At 47.7% G+C, this 23,258-nt stretch overlaps 1 protein-coding gene across 2 annotated transcripts in view; it reads left to right on the top strand.

Moving 5' to 3' along the window:
• Window positions 1-23,258, top strand: part of synpo (synaptopodin) — a 93,699-nt gene that overhangs the window by 30,638 nt on the left and 39,803 nt on the right. For both annotated transcript variants that reach the window (XR_013499828.1, XM_078231780.1), the window contains exon 2: window positions 6,770-7,970. Coding sequence is in view for 1 of the 2 variants with exons in the window: in XM_078231780.1 (XP_078087906.1) it covers window positions 7,553-7,970 (418 nt within the window). In the remaining variant the exon portion in view is untranslated. The remainder of the gene's footprint in view (window positions 1-6,769; window positions 7,971-23,258) is intronic.

Raw genomic sequence — 23,258 nt, 5'->3', positions numbered from 1 at the left:
CTTCACGCCATCTAAAACCCAGCTGCCCATGTCTTAATTCACAAGTTCCATTCACCTTACACCTCTGTGCTCGCTGACCTTCATTGGTTCCCAGTAAGTATTCTCTTGACTTTAAGTTTCTCATCCTTGTTTTCAAACCCCTACGTGTCCCGGTTACTCCCTATCTCTGTAATCTCCTTCAGCCCCACCACCCTCTGAGGTCTCTGCACTCCTCTAATTCTCGCTTCTTGCACCTCTTTGACCAAGATTCTCATCCATTTTTCATCCATTATCTTCTTACATGCCTGAGCGATTCATTGATGCAGAGCAATGTCAATAACGGGGGTTCAATTCACAGGCTGAGGTTATTCATGAAGACCCCGCCTTCTCAACCTTGTCCCTTGTCTGAGGTGTGGTGACCCTGGGGTTAAATCACCACCAGTCAGCTCTCCCCCTCAAAGGAGGGAGCAGCCTATGGTCATCTGGGACGATGGTGACCTTACCTTAGTGTTATTCTATCTTACATAGTGCTCCTGTTAAGTATCTTGGGATGTGCCTTAATGTTAAAAGGAGCTCTCGAAATATAAATTATTGCTCATAGAATCATAGAAACCCTACAGTGCAGAAGGAGGCCATTCGGGCCATCGAGTCTGCTCCAACAACAATCCTACCCCAGGCCCTATCCCCACAACCCCACACCTTCACCCCACTAATCCCCCTAACCTACACCTCCCGGGACACTATGGGCAATTTAGCGTGGCCACTGAACCTAGCCGCACGTCTTTCAGACTGTGGGAGGAAATCGGAGCACCCGTAGGAAACCCACACGGACACGGGGAGAATGTGCCGACTCCGCACAGACAGTGACCCGAGAATCGAACTCAGATCCCTGAAGCTGTGAGACAACAGTGCTAACCACTGCGCCACCGTGCCGCCGTGTTGTTTTTGATAATGCCGACCCATCAGAATGGGAGTGAACCTTCAAGTCCTTTCCGCCACCTTACACTGGTCTCTGAGGAAAGATCGAATGGTGCAACTAAAAATACATTATGCAGGATTGACGGAGTGCAGTTTCTCAGGCTGCGAATGGGCGGGGATCCTTTTGGCCCGCAGACCCCATGGGCTCCCCTGCAACGCTCAAAGCCCATCTCGTGTCATTCCCAGCTTGTTGAACCAATTATCCAGTAGGCAATGTGCCAACACCAATCGGACATTCAGCACATTCCAGCCCCAGATTTAGGCCCCATAACCGCTGGAGGAAAGGGTTTTGTTTTCACTGTCACCAGCTACAGATGACACAAATTGTTTTCATTTTCATTTTCTCCCGATAGCCAGAGCTCGGTGGGGAGCCGTGTGGTTTCTGTCAATTTAGATTTCTCCAAACATGCCTCAGCCCGAATCACAAAACACGCCCAGGAAGTTGTGTTTAAGCTGCATCAAATCATGTTATGTGAATCATAACTCACAAGTGATTAGTGATCACAATTCAGCTTAGATTTAGCCTGCTTGTGTTCAAGGGTAAGGATTGGCCCAGGAGCGAAAGCTCCCAATTGGGGAAAGGCCAATTTTGCTAATGTGGTTTTGCAAAGTGGACTGGAAGCAGTTACATGGAGGTAAATCAGTGTCAGAATAGTTGAAGCATTCAAGGGGAAAATAGAAAGGGCTCATCATCGCTTCCAATGTGCCAGCTCAGCTTCTAACTGACTGTGGAAAAGGATATTTAGAGTCATAGAATCATAGAGGTTTACAGCACAGAAACAGGCCCTTCGGCCCAACTTGTCCATGCCGCCATTTTTTTAAACCCGGAAGCTAGTCCCAATTGCCCGCATTTGGCCCATATCCCTCTATACCCATCGTACCCATGTAACTGCCTAAACACTTTTTAAAAGACAAAATTGTACCCACCTCTACTACTACCTCTGACAACTTGTTCCAGACACTCACCATCCTCTGTGTGAAACAATTGCCCCTCTGGACACTTTTGTATCTCTCCCCTCTCACCTTAAACCTATGCTCTCTAGTTTTAGACTCCCCTACCTTTGGGAAAAGATATTGACTATGTAGGTGATCTATGCCCTCATTATTTTATAGACCTCTATAAGATCACCCCTCAGCCTCCTACGCTCCAGGGAAAAAAGTCCCAGTCTATCCAGCCTCTCCTTGTAACTCAAACCATCAAGTCCCGGTAGCATCCTAGTAAAACTTTTCTGCACTCTTTCTAGTTTGAGGTCCAGGTTCAAAGAATCATAGAATCCCTACAGTGCAGAAGGAGGCCATTCAGCCCACTAAGCCTGCACCAAATACAATCCCACCTAGGCCCTATCCCTGTAACCCCACATATTTACCCTGCATCCCCCTGACGCTAAGGGGCAGTTTATCATGGCCAATCAACCGTTACTGTCTGTGTGGAGTTTGCACATTCTCCCCGTATCTGTGTGGGTTTCCTCCCACAGTCCAAAGATGTGCAGGTTAGGTGCGTTGGCCACGCTAAATTCTTCTTCAGTGTATCTGAACAGGTGCTGGAGTGTGGCGACTAGGGGATTTTCACAATACCTTCACCGCAGTGTGAATGTAAGCCTACGAGTGACTAATAAATATACTTTAAACTTAACCTGCACAACGAAATCGGAACATCTGGAGGAAATTCGCGCAGACAACATGTGAACTCCACACAGACAGTCACCCAAGACCGGAGTCTGAGCTTGGAGAACGGTGGGGAGGCAGGGTGGCACCCAGAGGAAACCCACGCAGACACGGGGAGAACGTACAAACTCCACACAGACAGTGACCTAAGACAGGAATTGAACCCGGGTCCCTGGCGCTGTGAAGCAGCAGTGCTAACCACTGTGCCACCGTGCCACCCACAGCACAGCAGCACAGTAGACCTGGAAAAACTGTTTAACACACAGAGGTCAGGGTTGTAGTTGAGTCTTAACTCCTGTCCTTGTGTATTCCTGGAAGGGGAAAAAACACAAACTTGTCTTTTACACAAAAACTACTTTATTTCAAGTCATATCATGTCCACAGTATGAGATATGTCTCACAGGGGATGGTTTCTGCTGAGAAGCTAATAAGTGTCCATTGTCTCCACAGGAGATTACAGTTCAGTTTTTGCATTACTTCTTTTCAACTTTTGAAGTATCTCTGTCTGAAGTTCCTCGACACCCTTCAGGTGTCTCTCAGGACTATGTATAATCCACACAGGAACTTTCCAGAAAGTCAATGAATTACATTTGCAGAACTTATATCCTCGGCCATCTTGGCTTGTATGTCTGTTTTTAAAAAAAGCATCTTTCTTAAAAGCTCAATATGTCCATAAGTAATTCGGGCTATGATCCGTTGCCATGACAAAAGTCAATGTGGATTTGTCAAGGGAAGGTCATGTCTGACTAAATTAATTGAATGTTTGAGGAGGGAACAATGGAGGTCAATGATGGTAGCACATTTGATGTAGTCCACGTAGCTTTTGAAAAGGTCTCATGTGGCGGATTGGTCAGTAAATTAAAAACCCACAGGATCCAAGAGAAAGTGACAAGTAGGATTCTAAACTGACTGAGTGGGGGAAAGCTGAGGGCAATGGATGACGGGTGATTTCATGACAGGAGGGCTTTCCCCAGTTGGAAATCTGCCACCCTGTCTTTGGGATTATTTTTCAATGACTTGGACCTACGCATAGAGGGCTCATTCAGAAGTTTGCAAATGATAGAGAAATCTGCCCATGTGGTTGATGGTGAGGAGGATAGCTGTAGACAGCAGGAAGATAGCAATGGACTAACCGGGTGGTCAGAAATCTGGCAATGGAGTTCAGATTGGAGATGTGTGAGGTGAAGCATTTGGAGAGGACAAACCAGGCAAAGAAATCCGCAATAAAGGGGAAGATTCTGAGAGGAATGGATGAACCTTGGGGATTCCTGAAGGTAGAAGGACAGGTAGATAAAGTGGTTAAGGAGGCATATGGAATGTTTTGCTTTATTAGGTGATGCACAGAATCACCACCAACGCCTCTTCTTTCTCAGAAGACTAAGGAAATTTGGCATGTCAGCTACGACTCTCACCAACTTTTACAGATGCACCATTGAAAGCATTCTTTCTGGTTGTAACACAGCTTGGAATGGCTCCTGCTCTGCCCAAGACCACAAGGAACTACAAAAAGTTGTGAATGTTGCCCAATCCATCACACAAACCAGCCTCCCATCCATTGACTCTGTCTACACTTCCCGCTGCCTCGGGGAAAAGCAGCCAGCATAATTAAAGACCCCACGCACCCCGGACATTCTCTCTTCCACCAACTTCCATCGGAAAAAAGATACAAAAGTCTGAGGTCACGTACCAACCGACTCAAGAACAGCTTCTTCCCTGCTGCTGTCAGACTTTTGAATGGACTTACCTCACATTAAGTTGACCTTTCTCTACCTCTTAGCTATGACTGTAACACTACATTCTGCACTCTCTCCTTTTTTTCTCTATGAACGGTATGCTTTGTCTGTATAGCGCGCAAGAAACAATATTTTTCACTGTATGCTAATATGCTAATATCAAATCAAAATAAGAGCAGAGACATTTTGTTAAAGCTGCTGGGGTGTTTTTCTTTGGGACAGAGGAGCTCGGATGGGTGAATGGATTTAGAGTATAGAATCATAGGGTCATAGATTCTATGTATGGTTCCAATGGATTGGCAGAACAGGCTCAAAGGGCTGAACGTTCCCCAGGCTCCTCTCATTGTGATTTCCCTCCTTCCGAGTAATGTTAGTGAAAAGCCATTTTTCCATTGGCTTGCTGGACGATGTCCTCATCTCATACTAACCCTTTCTCTCAGCCAGCCCACCCGAAGGGGCATGTGGAGAATGGCACATGCTATCCCTCCATTCAGATTCAAGCCCTATGCATTAGCCACCAAGGGGTTAATGATTGAAAATGGAGAAAGGTGCGACTGATAGGGGCAGAGACAAGATTATGAGGGGCACGGACAGAGTGGATAGGGAGCAGCTGTTCCCCTTAGTTGAAGGGTCAGTCACGAGGGGACACAAATTAAAAATGAGGAGTGGGAGGTTTAGGAGGGAATTTGAGGAAAAACCTTTTTACTCAGAGGGTGGTGAGGGTCTGGAATGCGCTGCCTGGGAGGATGGTGGAGGCGGGATCCCTCACATCCTTTAAAAAGTACCTGGATGAGTACAGGGCACGCCATAACATTCAAGGCTATGGGCCAAGTGCTGGCCAGTGGGATTAGGTGGGCAGGTCAGGACCTTTCATGCTTCAGGGCAGACCCAATGGGCCGAAGGGCCTCTTCTGCACTATAGTATTCTGTGATAGTAGTGTGGGTCAGTCACGGGAAGAATGGGCCAAATGGTGTCGTTCTCCGGTTTGAGGATGACAAGGATCATTCTCGAAGGATGCAACAGGCAGTAGATGGCTTCCCAAACAAATCTGTCACACAGATGGGCAAATTACCTTTGTGCTTTCCGACTCGCAAATTAAATGGCCCAACACCCACCAGTCAAGATGGTATAATTTCCTCTTTAGAACAAATGTGATCAGAGGGATTGGGGAGACCACATCAGACACAATCTGTCACAAATATGGATCACATTAAACGTTTCATCTCATTTTCCCCATTGCTCCCTTCCTTAGGATCCTGGTCTCTCGCTGCATGGAAAAAGAGGCCTTTCAGTCCATCATTGCTCCTGCCAGCTCCTTAAAGAAACTGTTCAATGAGTATAAATTTCCCCAAAATGAGAGAGGTGGTGGCGCAGTAACCCAGGCACTCAGGGTAATGTTCTGGGGACCCAGGTTCGAATCCCACCACAGCAGATGTTGAAAATTGAATTCAATAAAAATCTGGAATTAAAAGTCTAATGTCTGAAAGACGTGCTGGTTAGGAGCATTGACCCGAACAGGCGCCGAAGTGTGGCGACTGGGGGAATTTCACAGTAACTTCATTGCATTGTTAACGTAAGCCTTACTTGTGACTAATAAATAAACTTTACTTTAAAAACCATGAAACTATTGTCAATTGTCGTAAAAACCCATCTGGTTCACGAATGTCCTTTAGGGAAGGAAATCTGCCCTCCTTACCTGGTCTGACCTACATGTTATTCGAGACCCATAGCAATGTGGTTGACTCTGGGCGGCACGGTGGCACAGTGGTTAGCACTGCTGCCCCACAGCTCCAGGCACCCGGGTTCAATTCCGGCCTCAGGTCACTGTCTGTGTGGAGTTTGCACATTCCCCCAATGTCTGCGTGGGTTTCCTCCTGCAGTCCAAAGATATGTAGGTTAGATTGATTGACTATGATAAATTGACCCTAGTATCAGGGGGATTAGCAGGCTAAATATGCGGGGTTACAGGAATAGGGTGGGATTGTGGTTGGTGCAGACTCGATGAGTCGAATGGCCTCCTTCTGCACTGTAGGGATTCTATGATTCTTAACTGCCCTCTGAAAAGCCAATGAGTTCAAGGGCAATTAGGGATGGGCTACAAATGTTGGCCCAGTCAGCGATGCCCACACCTCCTGAATGAATAAAATAAAAAATAAATGGGTTCTTACAACAATTGGCAATGGTTTCATCAGTCTTTTAACTCAAGATTTTTATTGAATTCAAATTTCAGCATGTGCCGTGGTGGGATTCGAACCCAAGTCCCACCACATTGCCCTGGGTCTCTGGATTACTAGCCCAGTGACAATACCACCATGCCACTGCCTCATAATAAGCACTTTGGGGAGTGGGGGAAACACCTGATGCAGACATGCACCTTGCTCTCACTAATGTATCTCTTTCATGTTTGTTTTTAGGTGGCCATACAGAAAAACATCTTGCAGGAAGGAGGGAAGCCATGGCTGGATGGCAAGTGGAGGGATAGACGAGGAAGGGAATGTAAGGAACTTCCTTCCCACTGTCCAGCACCCTCCCATCTTCTGAACACCAGGGAAGGCCCTGTCTGGGCGAGGATGGCGGGGCGCCATTAACAATGCCATACGGTGGACCGTCCCTGACCGGCTCAAAGCTCTGTTGACTGGAATTTGTTGAGCGTATTTTGGGGGAAGCTCAAGACTAATTGAAACCTGAATGGCTGTTTCCTGTTGGAAGAGAAATGCCCTTTCACCTTTTGCCAGCTTCCTTAACGTAACTCGGCAGTGCGACCGGCCTACAGAGTGAAGAAAATCAGTCGAACACTGCTTATGGGAGAGAATACACAAATATACAATTGCAAATAAGGTTTCCTGGAAACATAAAGGGAATATTATTCAAATCCCATTCCTTTCTCTTCCCTCCTTCTGAAAATACTTAAAGCAGAATCTCTCTTATCACTGCTTTTTCTAACAAATAGGATTTATTTTTAAAATAAATCTTCCAAACTTCAGGGCTTTATCAGAGGTATACAAGCGTAAAGATTAAAGTCAAAACATATACAATACGTGACACGTTGGGGATTTAATTTGTGTTTTAGGTTATCCTTTACAAGCCTCTTAAAGCTGACTGCTATCTCCAAGCATCCTTAAAGTGGGAGGACATTCCATTGAGCTGGACTTGCTAAGACCTTTAGTGCCCAGGCCGGACACGCGGATTCCAGCCAGATGCAGGTGGAGGCAGATGTGCATTCCTGTGGCTATTTCACCCAGGCCCCGGTTGAGCCAGAGGCAAGATGGTCTGCGGGAAAGGCTGAATCACCACTGTCCAGCTCAAACCCCCAGAGACAGGAGAATCACCTGGGAAACTGGGGAGATGGAGAGGAAGGCCCGGCCAGAGACGCAGAGGCGGGCACTGATAAAGAAAATGGTGCCACCGGGACCTTGGCGCCAAATTCCACATTCAGCGAGGTGGCTGCCAGGCCGTTGCCCTGTGCCCTGAGGGAGGGCGATTGTCCCCTTAACATTCGAGCGGGACAATGTGCTCCAAGCAAGCCTGAGTCAAGGGGCAAAGGTCGATGCAGAGCTCCAAAGGTGGTGCCACCACCGGCAATGGCAGCTGTTGCTCCACATCACAGACCAGCAAGTAAGGAAACTAATTTTATTTTCTCTTGGCTAACACCGACCTTTAGCAGCTCACGGTATCATTTATCATTGTCAATAAAACTATGCCAACCAGGCAAATCAAATATGTTTGGAACAAGAAGCTAGCTCCATGTTAATATCTGGACACATAACACAGACAAACACTCTCAGTGCAGTTACTGAGGGAGTGCCGCACTGTCAGAGGGTCAGTTCTGAGGGAGTGCCGCAATGTCAAAGGGACAATACTGAGGGAGTGCTGCACTGTCAGAGGGTCAGTTCTGAGGGAGTGCTGCAATGTCAAAGGGTCAATACTGAGGGAGTGCTGCATTGCCAGAGGGTCAGTACTGAGGGAGTGCTGCACTGTCAGAGGGTCAGTACTGAGGGAGTGCTGCACGGTCAGAGGGCCAGTACTGAGGGAGTGCTGCACTGCCAGAGGGTCAGTACTGAGGGAGTGCTGCATTGTCAGAGGGTCAGTACTGAGGGAGTGCTGCACTGTCAGAGGGACAGTACTGAGGGAGTGCTGCACTGTCAGAGGGTCAGTACTGAGGGAGTGCTGCACGGTCAGAGGGGCAGCACTGAGGGAGTGCCGCACTGTCAGAGGGTCAGTACTGAGGGAGTGCTGCACTGTCAGAGGGTCAGTACTGAGGGAGTGATGCACTGTTAGATGGACAGAACTGAGGGCGTGCCACACTGTCAAAGGGTCAGTACTGAGGGAGTGCCGCACTGTCAAAGGGTCAGTACTGAGGGAATGCTGCACTGTCAGAGGGTCAGTACTGAGGGAGTGCCGCACTGTCAGAGGGGCAGTACTGAGGGAATGCTGCACTGTCAGAGGGTCAGTACTGAGGGAGTGCCGCACTGTCAGAGGGTCAGTACTGAGGGAATGCTGCACTGTCAGAGGGGCAGAACTGAGGGAGTGCTGCACTGTCAGAGGGGCAGTACTGAGGGAATGCTGCACTGTCAGAGGGGCAGTACTGAGGGAATGCTGCACTGTCAGAGGGGCAGTACTGAGGGAGTGCTGCACTGTCAGAGGGGCAGTACTGAGGGAATGCTGCACTGTCAGAGGGGCAGTACTGAGGGAGTGCCGCACTGTCAGAGGTGCTGTCTTTTGGATCCAGCATTACCTGGTACATGGTCTCCCTGTTCCATTGGTTCAGATGAATGCCATTAACCCAGGGCTGTATTGAAAAAGGAAACATTCCCAGTTCCTGATCAACTATTACCCCTCCAGCAATCCTTGAAAATGTCACTGAAAATCTTGCGGAGGAGTTAAATAAATGCAGTTTCTGATCTGGACAGAGCCTGCGAATTCTCAATCCACCAGACAGCATCTTCACTCAGGATGATAAACTGCTGCCAACCTCCCAGCTTCCACTGTCTGCAAACCTCTGCTCATCCAAACCTCTACCGTCCGTGTGCATGTCAACTCACACCAGTTTCCGTTCCCCCATCGCTCTGCTCCTCTCTGACCAATACTGCCTCCCAGGCATGCAAAATCTCCAATTTACAATTCTCATTTTCATTATCAAATCCCTCCACAATGGCCTTGTCCCTCCCCCATATCTCCTAACCTCCCCCAGGCCTATAACCCTCTCAGGTCTCTGCCTCCCTCTAATTCTGGCCTCCTACGCATCCCCCAATTTAATTGATCCACCATTGGTGGCCATGCCTCCTGCTGCCAAGGCCCAAGGTTCTGGAACCATCTCCCTAACCTTCTCCAACTCGCTCTTTTCCTTCAGGATTCATTTTCAAAACTACGCTACGATCAAGCTTTGATCTCACATTGTCCTATGCAGCCCAGTGTCAAATGTTGTCCTGTGAAGTCCTATGAAGGGAGTTTTAGCACCGAAAAGGTGCTATACAAATGTAAATCATTGTTGTTGCGGTCTGAAGCGGTTGCTGTGCATGTCCTGAACTTGGAGACATCAGTGATCTGATGTGATTGGAATCCAGGGTCATCTGACTGACCCCTCAGCCGCATCTACAGTCAGCAGACAGGGCAGATTAATAGACTGATTGGCACAGCTGGTAAATATTTCCATTAACATTCCCACTCTTTGGAAACAACAAGAATAATCCGCATTTAATAGCGACTTTAAAACGGCAAAGAGAAACTCCCAAAGGCTCGTCACAGGAGCAAACACAACTGGGCAATGAGCCACATATCATCAAAACATAGAATGTTACTGAGAAAAGAAATGTGTTGCTGAAGCTTTTCATCTTGTACTCATCAGGACAAACACAAGAATTCCAAATTTTAAATCACTACAATTTAGCATTTATAGAATCCTACAGTGCAGAAAGAGGCCATTCGGCCCATCGAGTCTGCACCGACCACAATCCCACCCAGTCCTGTTCGCGTAACCCCACATATTTACCCTGTTAATCCCCCTGACACTTTAGTGATTGACACAGGGCAATTTAGCGTGCCCAAAACACCTAACCCGCACACCTTTGGAGTGTGGGAGGAAACCGGAGCACCCGGAAGAAACCCACACAGACACGGGGAGATTGTGCAAACTCCACACACACAGTGGCTGAGAGGTGACCTTATAGAGGTCTATAAAATAATGAGGGACACAGATCAGCTAGATAGTCAATATCTTTTCCCAAAGGTAGGGGAGTCAAAAACTAGAGGGCATAGGTTTAAGGTGAGAGGGGAGAGATGCAAAAGGGTCCAGAGGGGCAATTGTTTCACACAGAGGATGGTGAGTGTTTGGAACAAGCTGCCAGAGGTAGTAATAAAGGCCGGTACAATTTTAAAAAGCATTTAGACAGTTAGATGGGTAAGATGGCTATCGAGGGATATGGGCCAAATGCGAGCAATTGGGACTAGCTTAGTGGTTAAAAACAAAAGGGGCGGCATGGACAAGTTGGGCCGAAGGGCCTGTTTCCATGCTGTAAACCTCTATGACTCTATGACTCAAGGCTAGAATTGAACCCGGGTCCCTGGCGCTGTGAGGCAGTTGTGCTAACCACTATGCCACTGTGCAGCCCTCCAAAGATGTACGGGTTAGGTTGATTGGCCATGCTAAATTGCCCCTTTGTGTTAGGGGGACTAGCATAGAACCATAGAACCATAGAAAATTACAGCTCAGAAACAGGCCTTTTGGCCCTTCTTGTCTGTGCCGAACCATTTTTTGCCTAGTCCCACTGACCTGCACTTGGACCATATCCCTCCACACCCCTCTCATCCATGAACCTGTCCAAGTTTTTCTTAAATGTTAAAAGTGACCATTTACCACTTTATCCGGCAGCTCATTCCACATTCCCACCATTCTCTGCGTGAAGAAGCCCCCCCTAATATTCCCTTTAAACTTTTCTCCTTTCACCCTTAACCCATGCCCTCTGGTTTTTTTCTCCCCTAGCCTCAGCGGGAAAAGCCTGCTTGCATTCATTCTATCTATACCCATCAAAATCTTATACACCTCTATCAAATCTCCCCTCAATCTTCTACGCTCCAGGGAATAAAGTCCCAACCTATTCAATCTCTCTCTGTAACTCAGCTTCTCAAGCAGGGTAAATAGATGGGGTTCAAGGGATAGGGCCTGGGTGGGATTGTGGTCGGTGCAGGCTTGATGGGCCAAATGGCCTCCTTCTGCACTGTAGAGAGTCTATGATTCTATGAATTTATAGGAGGAGTTGTGGTGCAGTGAGTTAGTGTCCCTGCCTCTGAGAAGTTCTGAGTTCGAGTCCCACCCCAGAATTTGATGTCCAAGGAAGGAGCGTTCATAACGCGGCCAAACAAGCGAAGTGTCATCCTGCAAAATTCTTCCAAACACGCCAGTGGCTGGCAGTAAGAGCGGGAGAGACTCCTGGTCAGCCATGTTTGATGTGGAGTGGTGCCCCTCAAGCTGTAAGCCCCTGGCGACAGACTAGTGACCTGTTCCGGGAATTAGTAGTTATGGAAACAGGCAAAAGTGGTGGAAAATTGGAACAAAATTTGGAGAAAAGGGTGCCGATTGGTTGGCAAGTTGACTTTGATTGGCTGAGCCATTGCCATGGAGAAAGCATTGGGGAACTAGAGGCTCCCCAGACCCCCGGGTAATTTAAAAAAGGCTTGAATCATAGAATGCCACAGCACAAAAGGGGACCATTCAGCCCATCGAATTTATGCAGCTGCTTCAGTGGAGCTGTCCAATTAATCCAATTAATCCAATTAATATCAGGGTGTTTGACCAAATGTTTGGACGAGGAAGGAGGGTTTTTGAGGAGGGTCTTACAGAAGGAGAGAAAGGAACAGAAAGGTGACCCTTATCATCTTCCCCAGCTTACAAACCCTCTGAAAAGCTTGCACTCTGGGTGTTGCTGTGATCTGCACCACTGAGGCTGAGATTGCAGGAGGGGTCACCGGGGCTGGTTCCCCACTCCTCACTCTTCCTGTCAGACACTGGCTGCAACCAATCATGTTCGAATGAAACATTTCAGCATTGGGAGGCAGCAGACGAAGGAGCAGGGGCTGGTTAACCAAAGGGAGGATACTGAATGAGTTCAAAGTGCACTCAGTTCCACGACAGCACATGCCGCAATAATCGTTACAACCACTCATAGATTGAGGGTGGATAAGGGTAACAAGGAACAGGAATTTGAACTTTGTCAGCGATGTTTTCATCGAAACGTAGAAGATAGGAGCAGGAGGAGGCCATTCGGCCCTTCGAGCCTGCTCCGCCATTCATCACGATCATGGCTGATTGTCCAACTCAATAGCCTCATCCTGCTTTCTCCCTGCTTTCCACCCGCTCAACTCCTTTAAGCTCAGGACCTCTCTTTGTGCACATCTCATTTTCCCTCGGGAAAGGTAAAAAAGCAATCTGCACCATCCCAAAGCACTTCCTGACCAATGAGGCCTTTTCTCAAGTGTAGTCACTTCTGTCGCATAGGAAACGCAGCAACTAATTTGTGCACAGCAAGCTCCCACTAACAGCAATGTGATAAGAACCAGCTAATCTGTTTTTTAACAATGCAGGTTGTAAAATAAGTGTTATCCCAAAACACCCGGGAGAGCTCCATGGCTTTTTTTTAAGGTTCTGGCCAGGGGTTGTTTCACATCCGTGGAAAAGGACAGAGAGAGTCTGTTTGGTGTCTCCGCTGAAGAAATGGCACCTCTGACAGTGCAGCTCTCCCTCAGCACTGCACTGGCCAGTGTCAACCAGGGATTTTGTGCTGGGTGGGAATTAAAACCATAACCTGCCAGATTCAGAGACGAGAGCGATGACGATGCACCGATGCCTCACAATGATAAGTAAGCCCTGCAATTAGCTTGGGTGTGAAACAGGGACCTAAAGTGTGCAGCATCCCCACCACGCTGTCTGTACTGCTGCGCCCCCCACCACCCCTCCACGTGTACCCCCAAGACTGTGAGACCTGATAAACATTCAATCCCTTGCTTCAATTCAACATAGCCTTGCCATTATTTCCATTTCAGGATTCATTCGATTCCTTTCTGAAGGTGAATTCTGCTTCCACTAATCAGACAGGCAGAGATTTCTAGATCACAGCGAAAGCCTGGCGGAAGCAGATTCAATTGTTATTTTCTAAAGGGATCGGGTCCCTTGTGTGAAGGAAAGCTTTTGACAGGGTTATGGGTAAGAACAGGAAGAATGGGACTTGGAGCTGGTACCGGTACAATGGGCTGAATGGCCTGCTTTCAGTGCTGTAAAATTCGCTGATTAAAGCAACTCACTTCTGAAAAATAAAACTCTCCTCATCTTGACCGTCCTATCTCTCTGGTTCCCGACCATTCTGCCACTGGGAACACTTTCACCTGATTTAGATTTGATTTGATTTTGATTTCATTTATTATTGTCACATGTATTAATAGACAGTGAAAAGTATTGTTGCTTGCGCGCTATACAGACAACGCATACCGTTCATAGAGAAGGAAAGGAGAGGGTGCAGAATGTAGTGTTACAGTCATAACTAGTCATAACACAGTCACCAACCGACTCAAGATCATGGCTGATCCTTCCCTGCTGCTGTCAGACTTTTGAATGGACCTACCTTGCATGAAGTTGATCTTTCTCTACACCCTAGCTATGACTGTAACACTACATTCTGCACTGTCTCCTTTCCTTCTCTATGTACGGTATGCTTTGTCTGTAGAGCGCAAGAAACAATACTTTTCTTTGTATACCAATATATTTAGGGGAGGCAATGGCCTAGTGGTATTACCGCTAGACAGTTAATCCAGAAACTCAGCTCATGTTCTGGGGACCCGGGTTCGAATCCCGCCAGAACAGTTGGTGGAATTTGAATTCAATAAAAACTATCTGGAATGAAAAATCTACTGATGACCATGAAACCATTGCTGATTGTCAGGAAAAACACATCTGATTCACTAATGTCCTTTAGAGAAGGAAATCTGCTGTCCTTACCCGGTCAGGCCTACATGTGACTCCAGAGCCACAGCAATGTAGTTGACTCGCAACTGCCCTCTGAAACGGCCAAGCAAGCCAGTCAGTTTCAAGGGCAATTAGGGATGGGCAATAAATGCTGACCTTGCCAGCGATGCCTTGTCCCATGAATGAATAAAGAAGAGTGACAATAATAAATCAAATCAAATCAAGAGTTTTAATGAGGTAATTCAGGTGAAACCATCTCACTGGACACGGAGAGGCAACAATGGACATCGATATGAGGAAATAGTGAAAGAGAGAATTGTTTTTACTGGGTGGATTGTTAGGGCGCAAGGATATACTGGCACTGGAGGGGGTGCAGAGGAGATTCACTAGGTTGATTCCGGAGTTGAGACAGTTGGCTTATGAGGAGAGACTGAGTAGACTGGGGCTATACTCATTGGAATTCAGAAGAATGAGGGGAGATCTTATCGAAACATATAAGATTATGAAGGGAATAGATAAATAGAAGCAGGGAAGTTGTTTCCACTGGTGGGTGAAACTAGAACTAGAGGGCATGACCTCAAAATAAGGGGAAGCAGATTTAGGACTGAGTTGAGGAGGAACTTCTTCACACAAAGGGTTGTGAATGTGTGGAATTCCCTGCCCAGTGAAGCAGTTGAGGCTACCTCATTGAATGTTTTTAAAGGCAAAGATAAATTTTTGAACAGTAAAGGAATTAAGGGTTATGGTGAGCGGGTGGGTAAGTGGAGCTGAGTCCACGAAAAGATCAGCCATGATCTTATTGAATGGTGGAGCAGGCTCGAGGGGCCAGGTGGCCTACTCCTGCTCCTAGTTCTTATGTTCTTATAATCTTACCGGTCATTCACGCCATGCTGCCACTGAGGCAAGTTTGGAAAATTTGACGGCCGGGCAAATCTCCGTTCATTGCAGCAGGACGGGAAAATCCCACCGGCGTGAACGGTGAGAATCATAGAAATCATAGAAACCCTACAGTGCAGAAAGAGGCCATCTGGCCCATCGAGTCTGCATCGACCACAATCCCACCAGTCCCTACCCCCATATCCCTACACATTTACCCACTAATCCCTCTAACCTACACACCTCAGGACACTAAGGGGCAATTTTAGCACGGCCAATCAACCTAACCCGCACATCTTTGGACTGTGGGAGGAAACCGGAGCACCCGGAGGAAACCCACGCAAACACGAGGAGAATGTGCAAACTCCACACAGACAGTGACCCAAGCCGGGAATCGAATCCAGGCCCCTGGAGCTGTGAAGCAGCAGTGCTAACCACTGTGCTACCGTGCCGCCCCAGATTCTGATCTTAGAATAGAGAACCCCTGAAACAGTCGGGGAAGAATCCAGATGAGTTTTCAAAAGGGAAACGGATGAACATAAGAACATAAGAACATAAGAAATAGGAGCAGGAGTAGGCCATCTAGCCCCTCGAGCCTGCCCCGCCATTCAATAAGATCATGGCTGATCTGACGTGGATCAGTACCACTTACCCGCCTGATCCCCATAACCCTTAATTCCCTTACCGATCAGGAATCCATCCATCCGCGCTTTAAACATATTCAGCGAGGTAGCCTCCACCACCTCAGTGGGCAGAGAATTCCAGAGATTCACCACCCTCTGGGAGAAGAAGTTCCTCCTCAACTCTGTCTTAAACCGACCCCCCTTTATTTTGAGGCTGTGTCCTCTAGTTTTAACTTCCTTACTAAGTGGAAAGAATCTCTCCGCCTCCACCCTATCCAGCCCCCGCATTATCTTATAAGTCTCCATAAGATCCCCCTCATCCTTCTAAACTCCAACGAGTACAAACCCAATCTCCTCAGCCTCTCCTCATAATCCAAACCCCTCATCTCCGGTATCAACCTGGTGAACCTTCTCTGCACTCCCTCCAATGCCAATATATCCTTCCTCATATAAGGGGACCAATACTGCACACAGTATTCCAGCTGCGGCCTCACCAATGCCCTGTACAGGTGCATCAAGACATCCCTGCTTTTATATTCTATCCCCCTCGCAATATAGGCCAACATCCCATTTGCCTTCTTGATCACCTGTTGTACCTGCAGACTGGGCTTTTGCGTCTCATGCACAAGGACCCCCAGGTCCCTTTGCACGGTAGCATGTTTTAATTTGTTTCCATTGAGATAGTAATCCCATTTGTTATTATTTCCTCCAAAGTGTATAACCTCGCATTTCTCAACGTTATACTCCATTTGCCATATCCTCGCCCACTCACTCAGCCTGTCCAAATCTCTCTGCAGATCTTCTCCGTCCTCCACACGATTCACTTTTCCACTTATCTTTGTGTCGTCTGCAAACTTCGTTACCCTACACTCCGTCCCCTGAAGCTTTACAACAGAGAAATGTTTGGGGGGTGAGGGGGGGCGGGGGAGGGGGGGAAATGGAAGGAAGTGAAAAGATCTATCAGAGAATCGTCACAGGCACAACAAGCCGATTGCTGCCTCGAGATTCCAAATTAGCCACACACTCCTGGAGGGCCTTGAATGCTGCTTGGGGTCAAAGGTCAGCACCCTTCCCACTCTTTTAATCATTAAACTGGTCACATAAAAAAAAAGTTGCAGAAGATAACTGCGCTTTGCAGGAACCATTTACGACCAAACCCGTGAAAGCTCGATTAAAGGTCACAGGATCCTGCAGGAGGTTGGGTTGAATATTTTCCTTCCAGAAGCAGTCGTCGGGTGGACAACACCAGCCGAGAGCGCCAGGTATGAAAAAAGGTCAGATCTGTCAAATGTTGTCAAGTGTGGATTTTGGCAAGGTTGCGGGAGGAAAAGGCTGAGATTGAAGAAGATGAACAGCCCCTCAGTTTGGAGGGGAGACTGAGGGAGGAGGGAAAAGGCTTTCACAGTTTTGCTGGGGTCGGGGGGGGAGGGGGAGCAGATTGAGGTAGAAAGGAGTTCCACAGTTTGAAGGGGAGTTAAGGAGCTCCGCAGTCTGGAGGAACTGGGTAAGAATGAATTAAATTAGATAGTTCAGTCTCATCAGGTGGACCGCAACGAATCAAGATGGTGGCTCCCACCACCTTCTCAAGAGCAATTAGGGGATATAAATGGACAATAAATGCTGATCTAGCCAGCGATGCCCCCATCCCATAAAATAGGGGATGAGGTGACAAATCTTGATTCAATGAAATGGAGATTCACAGGGGGAGCAGGGGGTTAGCAAGGGAAGGAAATTAGAAGGACAGATTTAGGGGAGAAATGCGACAGTGACATTAATCTTCCAGGGACCTTCCAATGTCGGAATGGAAAGATGTCAGAGGATAGGACTGAAAGTAGAATTAGATAGCAAGCGAGATCCTTAATTGTGATGTAATGGAACATTGTAAATGATTTGCAAGACACATTTTCAAAGCTTCTGCCACTTTTGTTGGATATTTTTGGATCAAGTTCTCTTGTCTCGAGGGTGGCTTGAGCTCTCCATAATTTTTAACATTCGATTTGCCACGTGAGTACCCTCCCCAATGTGCCCCCCCTAGTGGTCTGGCAGAGAGCCGGCCAGCACCCAAACTCCACACACACTGCTCCCTGGTCAGGGGTGCCAGCATTGACTCACACCGAGAAGAAAGAGCCATAGAAAGGTTACGCTGCAGAAAGAGGCCATTCAGCCCATTGCGTCTGCGCCAACCAAAAAGAGAAAAAAATTAACTAGCCGCTTATTTTAATCGCACTTTCCTGCACCTGGTCTGTAGCCTTGCAGCTTCCAGCACTTCAGACACAGGTCCAGGAACCTCCTAAATGAGTTGAGCATTCAGCCTCAATCACCAACTTAGGCAGCGAATTCCAGAAACCCACCACCCCTCTGGGTGAAAAAGGCTTTCCTCATATCCCTTCTAATCCTTTCACCAATCACCTTAAATCTTTGTTCCCCCCGGTAACTGACCCCTTTGCTAGACCCCTCATGTACACCTCAATGAGGTCAACCCTTAGCCTCCTCTGTTCTACGAAAGCAACCTAACCTATCCAATCCCTCCTCATAGCTTCAATTTTCAAGAGAGATCACCTCATTGAAATGCATAGCATTGTCAGTGGGCTTGACAGATTGGGTGCTGGGAGGCTGTTTCCCTGACTAGAATCATAGAATGTACAGTGCAGAAGGAGGCCACTTGGCCCATCGAGCCTGCACCGACCACAGTCCCGCCCTGGCCCTATCCCCATAACCCCATGCACTAACCCTAGCTAGTCCCACCGACACTCGGGTCAATTTAGCACGGCCAATCCATCTAACCTGCATATCTTTGGACTGTGGGAGGAAACTGAAGTACCCGGAGGAAACCCACGCCGACACGGGGAGAATGTGCAAACTCCACACAGACAGTGACCCAAACCGAGAATCAAACCCGGGTTCCTGGCGGTGTGAGGCAGCAGTGCTAACCATTGTGCCACCTTACATCTTCTCTCGCCAGGGCCTTGCACGTGACTGATGATGTGGCTGTTACAGCAGGATCCACATTACTATCCCGTTACCATAATTGATTATTCTACACCCTGTTGGGGAACAGACAGAGTCAGAAATGTGCTCAGTGTTTTCAATCACTCCCTGTGGACATTCTTTTCGAGCACAGGCAGTTGGGGACGATAGCTTTGTTCTCGCACCTTTACCTTTCTTTATTGCGTCCAGCTGATTCTAAAGCTAAAATCAGGTAGTCTCTTGAATCATGATCACGGATAGGCTGATGTCAGAACCGTACCATAAACCATAAAATATAGGAGCAGAATTAGGCCATTCGGCCCATAGAGTCTGTTCTGCCATTCGATCATGCCTGATATGTTTCTCAGCCCCATTCTCCTGCCTTTTCCCCGTAACCTTTGATCCCCTTATTGATCAAGAACCAATCTATCTCTGTCTTAAAGACACTCAATGACCTGGCCTCCACAGCCTTCTGCAGCAATGAATTCCATAAATTCACCACCCTCTGGCTGAAGAAATTCCACCTCATCTCGGTTCTAAAGGGTCGTCCCTTTATTCTGAGGCTGTGGCCTCGGAACCTAGTCTCTCCGACTAATGGAAACATCTTCCCCACGTCCAGTCTATCCAGGGCCTTCCAGTATTCAGCCAGTGTTGAACCTCTGCCTGTCCACAGCCTATTCCAGTGGCTGTGGACAGGCAGAGGACGAGGAAGTCAATTTGTCCATTGGGTTGTCAGAAGCTTCAAATGCTTTTCCCAGAGGAACACATTCTTCCCGGGAACCAATGGCTTCTAGCGTGTTTCTGCAGCGTACAGCTGGAGCTAACATCTGGCAACCATTGTGAACAGAACGCTCCAACAAGGGTTCCAGCTGATCTCTCCTCAAGTAAGCCTCTTGGAGTAGAAGCGAGAGACCCAGACAACTGACAAAGTGCCTGCTGTTACTGATGAAGAAAAGTAACTGTAGTGAGATTAAAGTCTTTAAATAATTTAAAACAATTTGGTGAAAGAGGGGCTAGAGTTTCCACAGCGTTATTCGTGACCGCAGGGCTTCCCAAAGCTCTTTACAGTGGATGAAATAATTTGCTTCAAGTGCACTCACTGTCATAATGCAGGAAATGTGAAGCCCACGCGGGCAGAGCAAGATCCCACAAATCAATGAGATAAGTGACCACCTAATCTGTTTTAATGATGTTAGCTGAGGAATAAATATTGCATCAGGACACATAAAAGAACTCACCTGTTCTTCTTAATTTTTTTCCTTTTTTCTACTCATTTTCTATTCTGGGGTGTGGTTGTTACGGACAAGGCCAAGATTTATGGCCCATCCCTTGGATGGCTGTTGAGAGTCAACCACATTGGGGTCACATGTAGGCCAGACCAGGTAAGGATGGCAGATTTCCTTCCCTAAAGGACATTAGTGAACCAGATGGGTTTTTTCGACAATCGACAATGGCTTCGTGGTCACCAGTAGATTCTTGACTCCAGATATTTTTTATTGACTTCAAATTACACCATCTACCGTGGTGGGATTCGAACCCGGGTCCTCAGAATATTAGCTGAGTTTCTGGATTAATAGGCCATTGTTTGAGGTGGTGCTGGTGGATGTGGTGCCAATCAAGTAGGCTGTTTGACCTGATGATGACCGGCTAGCCCTGGAATAGGGTAAGATGCAGTTTCAGAGAATCAATGTAACGTCGATGGGCCGAATGGCGTCTTTCTGTAATGTTGGGATTCTATGAGTTCTCTGTCAGGTGATGCCGTCTTCATTCTGCAGATAAGAATCCCAACCTGTTCAATTTTCTGGATTATTCTGGCATCATTTTCAGGAATGTTTTGTGCACCTGTCTCAGCGTCTCGATATCCTTTGTACAATATAGAGAACCAAACAAGTTCACAGAGATCCAACCAAGGCATCAGTATAATGTCTCTGCTTTTCAGTTTCTGCTCTCTAGAAATGAATACACTGAGAAAACATGTTTTTGGATTCATTCGTGGGACATGGGCGTCGCTGGCTGGCCAGAATTTATTGCCCATCCCTAGTTGCCCCTGGGAAGGTGGGGGTGAGCTGCCTTGTTGAATCGCTGCAGTCCCCGTGCTGTGGGTTGACCCACAATGCCAGTAGGGAGGGAGTTCCAGGATTTTGACCCAGCAACTGTGAAGGAACGGTGATATATTTCCAAGTCATAATGGTGAGTGGCTTGGAGGGTGATGCGCTATCAATAAGGCGAAAGACTACCGATATGCCAATATAAGTGTAGGCTTTTATTCACAACAGAATCAGGAGCAGATCCCAACAATTAACCGACCTGGACTGAACAAGGGGGAGGAGACAGCCACCTTTATACTAGGTGCTGAGGGGAGGAACCAAACTGGAAGGGGATGTGTCCAGGTATGACAAACACACACAACGGTGGTCCATATAGGACAAAGGCACAACTGAGGTCCACCACAGAGGGGAACTTGCAGGTGGTAGTGTTCCCATTTATCTGCTGCCCTTGTCCTTCTAGGTGGAAGTGGTTGTGGGTTTGGAAGGAGCTGTCTAAGGATCTTTGGTGAATTGCTGCAGTGCACCTTGTAGATAGTACACACTGCTGCTACTGAGCGTCGGTGGTAGAGGGAGTGGATGTTTGTAGGTGTGGTGCCAATCAAGCGAGGCTGCTTTGTCCTACATCTAAAGATAGAGAAAGACGACAAAGCACAGACTTGAGGATGTTCTTGTTCCTTGTTTTTCCTGGAACATTCCACTGGCCTGAAGCCAGAGGCTATAGCTTGAGAGACATCAGGCAGGGCTGACCAGGGGCCTATCCCAATCTTACAATCTGTCATCGGTGTGTTTGGATTTGCAGGTTGCCACATCACAAACGCACATTTTAATTAGTTCAGTGTCACAAGTAGGCTTACATTAACCCTGCAATGATGTGGAGATGCCGGTGTTGGACTGGGGTGGGCACAGTAAGAAGTCTCACAACACCAGGTTAAAGTCCAATGATTTGGACTTTATTGATTGATTTGGAATCACAAGCTTCCGAAGCGCTGCTCCTTCATCAGGTGAGTCAATGAAGTTACTGTGAAAATCCCCTAGTTGCCACACTCCGGCACCTGCTTGGGTACACTGAGGGAGAATTTAGCATGGCCAATGCACCTAATCAGTGCATCTTTTGGACTGTGGGAGGAAACTGGAGCACCCGGAGGAAACCCACGCAGACACAGGGAGAACATGCAGACTCCACACAGACAGTCACCCAAGCTGGGAATCGAACCCGGGTCCCTGGCGTTGTGAGACAGCAGTGCGAACCACTGTGCCACCATCATTCCTTAGTCACCAGGTGGCGGGACTCGAACCCTGAGCTGCTGGCTCAGAGGCAGGGACGCTAATCCACTGCACCACAGGACCTCCCTCTTGCAATGAATCGCGAGCGTTAAATCTGCCTTCGTTATTTCAGGCCTTATTATCCTGCATCGCTACTTTCGGGGATTTGTGTATTCACCCCAGTAAGACTCTTATTTTCCAAGGGCCATGTGACCTCCTTATTAATCCTCCCAGAATCTATTACCGCGCCCTAATTTCATAGAACATAGAACATAGAAAGCCACAGCACAAACAGGCCCTTCGGCCCACAAGTTGCGCCGATCACATCCCCACCTCTAGGCCTATCTATAGCCCTCAATCCCATTAAATCCCATGTACTCATCCAGAAGTCTCTTAAAAGACCCCAACGAGTTTGCCTCCACCACCACCGACGTCAGCCGATTCCACTCACCCACCACCCTCTGAGTGAAAAACTTACCCCTGACATCCCCCCTGTACCTACCCCCCAGCACCTTCGATTAAACTTCATTGGAAGATCACAGGCCCATTCTGCAAGTTTATTCATGTCTTCCTATGTTTAGTCACTGTACTGTAAGAGCCAACACCAGCACATTCTCAAACTGTACTTCTGACTCCCAAGTTGCTATCATGAATGTAAACAGCAATCAGCCCCTGGCTCCAGCTATGATCCTTGGAACAGCACTTCCCACTTTTAACCAATCTCATCTCCTGTTCTCTGCTGTTCCTCTGGCCCACTTGCTCCCCAAGATAACAAAGGTAAACACAATCTAGTTTCAATGAGTTGTTTTCTATATATATAAGCTGCAATCGCTTCCGCATAACACGGGGCGGGACGGTGGCACAGTGGGTTAGCACTGCTGCCTCACAGTGCCAGGGACCCGGGTTCGATTCCCGGCTTGGGTCACTGTCTGTGTGGAGTTTGCACATTCTCCCCGCCGTGTCTGTGTGGGTTTCCTCCGGGTGCTCTGGTTTCCTCCCACAGTCCAAAGATATGCGGGTTAGGTGAATTGTCCAAGCTAAATTGCCCCTGAGTGTCAGTGGGACTTGGTAGGGTAAATGCATGGGGTTATGGGGAGAGGGACTGGGTGGGATTATGGTCGGTGCAGACTCGATGGGCTGAATGGCCTCCTTCTGCACTGCAGGATTCTATGAT

The sequence above is a fragment of the Mustelus asterias genome, chromosome 16 (assembly GCF_964213995.1).
Source record: "Mustelus asterias chromosome 16, sMusAst1.hap1.1, whole genome shotgun sequence".
NCBI lineage: Eukaryota > Metazoa > Chordata > Chondrichthyes > Carcharhiniformes > Triakidae > Mustelus > Mustelus asterias.
The sequence above is the reverse complement of the archived record's forward strand: the minus strand, read 5'-3'. Positions and strand labels throughout refer to the sequence as shown.